Source organism: Salpingoeca rosetta (genome assembly GCF_000188695.1).
Source record: "Salpingoeca rosetta unplaced genomic scaffold supercont1.23, whole genome shotgun sequence".
NCBI classification, from domain to species: Eukaryota; class Choanoflagellata; order Craspedida; family Salpingoecidae; genus Salpingoeca; species Salpingoeca rosetta.
Window position 1 is genome coordinate 831,992 of NW_004754911.1, and position 2,299 is coordinate 834,290.

General features: G+C 53.5%; 2 protein-coding genes across 2 annotated transcripts in view; both read left to right on the plus strand.

Moving 5' to 3' along the window:
• Positions 1 to 1,004, plus strand: part of PTSG_08448 (histone) — a gene marked incomplete at both ends in the record, with an annotated part of 1,351 nt that extends 347 nt beyond the window's left edge. Inside the window, 3 exons of the mRNA XM_004990641.1 lie at positions 201 to 330; positions 625 to 665; positions 861 to 1,004. Coding sequence (XP_004990698.1) covers positions 201 to 330; positions 625 to 665; positions 861 to 1,004 — 315 coding nt within the window. The remainder of the gene's footprint in view (positions 1 to 200; positions 331 to 624; positions 666 to 860) is intronic.
• A 1,019-nt stretch (positions 1,005 to 2,023) lies between these two features.
• Positions 2,024 to 2,299, plus strand: part of PTSG_08449 (uncharacterized protein) — a gene marked incomplete at its 5' end in the record, with an annotated part of 1,195 nt that continues 919 nt past the window's right edge. Inside the window, one exon of the mRNA XM_004990642.1 lies at positions 2,024 to 2,152. Coding sequence (XP_004990699.1) covers positions 2,024 to 2,152 — 129 coding nt within the window. The remainder of the gene's footprint in view (positions 2,153 to 2,299) is intronic.

A 2,299-nucleotide genomic window follows, 5' to 3' on the forward strand; every position in this document is an offset into this window, starting at 1 on the left:
CGTGTGTGTGTGTGTGTGTGTGTGTGTGTGTGTGTGTGTGTGTGTGTGTGTGTGTGTGTGTGTGTGTGTGTGTGTGCTGCTGCTGCTGCTGCTCTTGTGGAAGCGAAAATGAGCAACTCCCCTGCATCCCTGCGTAACTTCCTCTCTGACTCTCTTGTCACATGCTGTTTCGTGGGTTGATTCGGTTGTCGCTGTTGCAGAGGCGCCACTTTCGCCCTGGCCAGCGTGCACTGCGGGAAATTCGCGAGTACCAGCGCAGCACCGACCTCCTTCTCTTGAAGCGTCCGTTTCAGCGCCTGTGTCGTGAGATTGCGCAGGACATGAAAAGCGGTCAGTGTGCTTGTATGTGTGCGTGTGTGTATGTGTGCGTGTGTGTATGTGTGCGTGTGTGTATGTGTGCGTGTGTGTGTGCGTGTGTGTGTGCGTGTGCGTGTGTGTGTGTATGTGTGTGTGTGTGTGTGTGTGTGTGTGTGTGTGTGTGTGTGTGTGTGCGTGTGTGTGTGTGTGTGTGTGTGTGTGTGGTTGTGACAAGCACGGTGCGATCATGTACAGCATTGCTTTGTCGAGTTCAGCCACACTGCTTGATGCAGCACTCACCACTGCTGTCGTTTTGTCCTGTCACAGATTGCCGGTTTCGCGTGGATGCGCTGCTTGCTCTTCAGGAGGTGAGATGCATGCAAGGCCGACGGATCGAGAGATTGTTTGGTTGATTGCTTGATAGATTGGTTTGGTGTTTGGATAGCTGTGCTGGTCTTATTCTTGTACCGGGCGGGGGTCATTTGCGTGTGTTGCACCCGTGCATGTTCCCTCCTCACACTCATCCGCGTATTCCGCACACGCTCGCTGTTGACACCCTCCAGGCAACAGAATCGTACGTGGTCGGCCTCTTCCAGGACGCCATGCTCGCCGCCGTGCATGCAGGCAGGGTCACGCTGATGCCAAAGGACATCAAGCTTGCGCGCCACATCCGTGGCGAGCTCATCGGCGTGTTTGCCGACATGTAAACACCGGCAAAGGGGCGAGGTGCTCTCTGTTCTCCCCTTGGCTGTTGCAACACAGGCTGGCTTGCTAGCTTGCCTACTTGCTTGCCTGCTGGCCTGCTTGCTTGATGCTGCAAGTAGCAGAACAGCAGCCGCCTTCTGGATGGCAGTACCCTTCAACAACATTTGCCACTGTCCGTGTTCTGTGCACGATCGTCAGCTTCTGTGCGAATCCGTCTGTAATTTGCTGCCCTTGCCTCTCGTTACGTGATATGAGCTTCCGTTTCATCGTCATCGCTTCTGTTCTTTAATTTGCCGCCTTCCTCCCTCCTCCCGCGTTACTGTGCGATGCAATGCGCTGCCTTTTCGCTCCCTTTTGGTTCATGGCCGTCTCTGTATTGCACGCCAGCCAACAGCACCATGCCTGAATGGCAGAAAGGCTGGTTCGTGTTCTTGGCTGTTTGGCTGTTTGGCTGTTTGGCTGTTTGGTTAATTGTGAATAGATGAATGTATGGATTGGTGTGAACGTGGAATCGAACGAATGAAGCAACGATGATTGGTGGGAGGGAGACAAGTAAGGGTGGGCTACCGGTAGTGTGTTAGTTCAGTTCGTGTGTTCTCTGGTTCTAGGGCGTGTGAGGAAGAGGAACGGGCCGGGCGCACGTTTGTGTTTACAGGAGGAGGGAATTTCGTGGTAAAGGAGTGCAGACGGCGAGACCACAACAGGGGACAGTTCGACGCAGCTGGCAGCAACACATGCAGATAAACAGCTTTGAGTTCAAACGAGTACAGGCGCACAATGCTAAGAAAGAGCTTAGTGAACAGAAAAAAATGTTCATTTCCTCTCCTGGAGTGTGTGGGCGAAGGACAGGAAGGAGGATACGCGAAGGCCAAGAGAAAAGGAAAGAGCATACTAGCATACGTCAATGAACCATGGAGAAGACAAAGATATGAGGCACAAGCCAACAGGGCTAACAGGGAAGGTGGCTTTGCACCTTCGAGGTTGTGTGTCCTGGAAAGCGGAATCGCTGTTGTGACAACAGATGACAGCGGACAGAAGGACCACCACATCGAAGGCAATTTTCCATATCTCCAACAGCTTTTCCGGAAAGATGGCAACGTTTGGCGCTGCGGTTGTGCAGACGGATGCAGACGGCAATCCTGTGCTGGCTGTGGGCGAGACGTGCGTGCTTGCATGTGCGTGTGTGCGTGTGTGTGCGTGTGTTTGCTTACATGCGCGCGTGTGCATGTGTGTGCGTGCGGGAGCGTGTGCACGAACACCATTTTTCATTTTGCTCAAGCTTGCCAATCGAACGCGC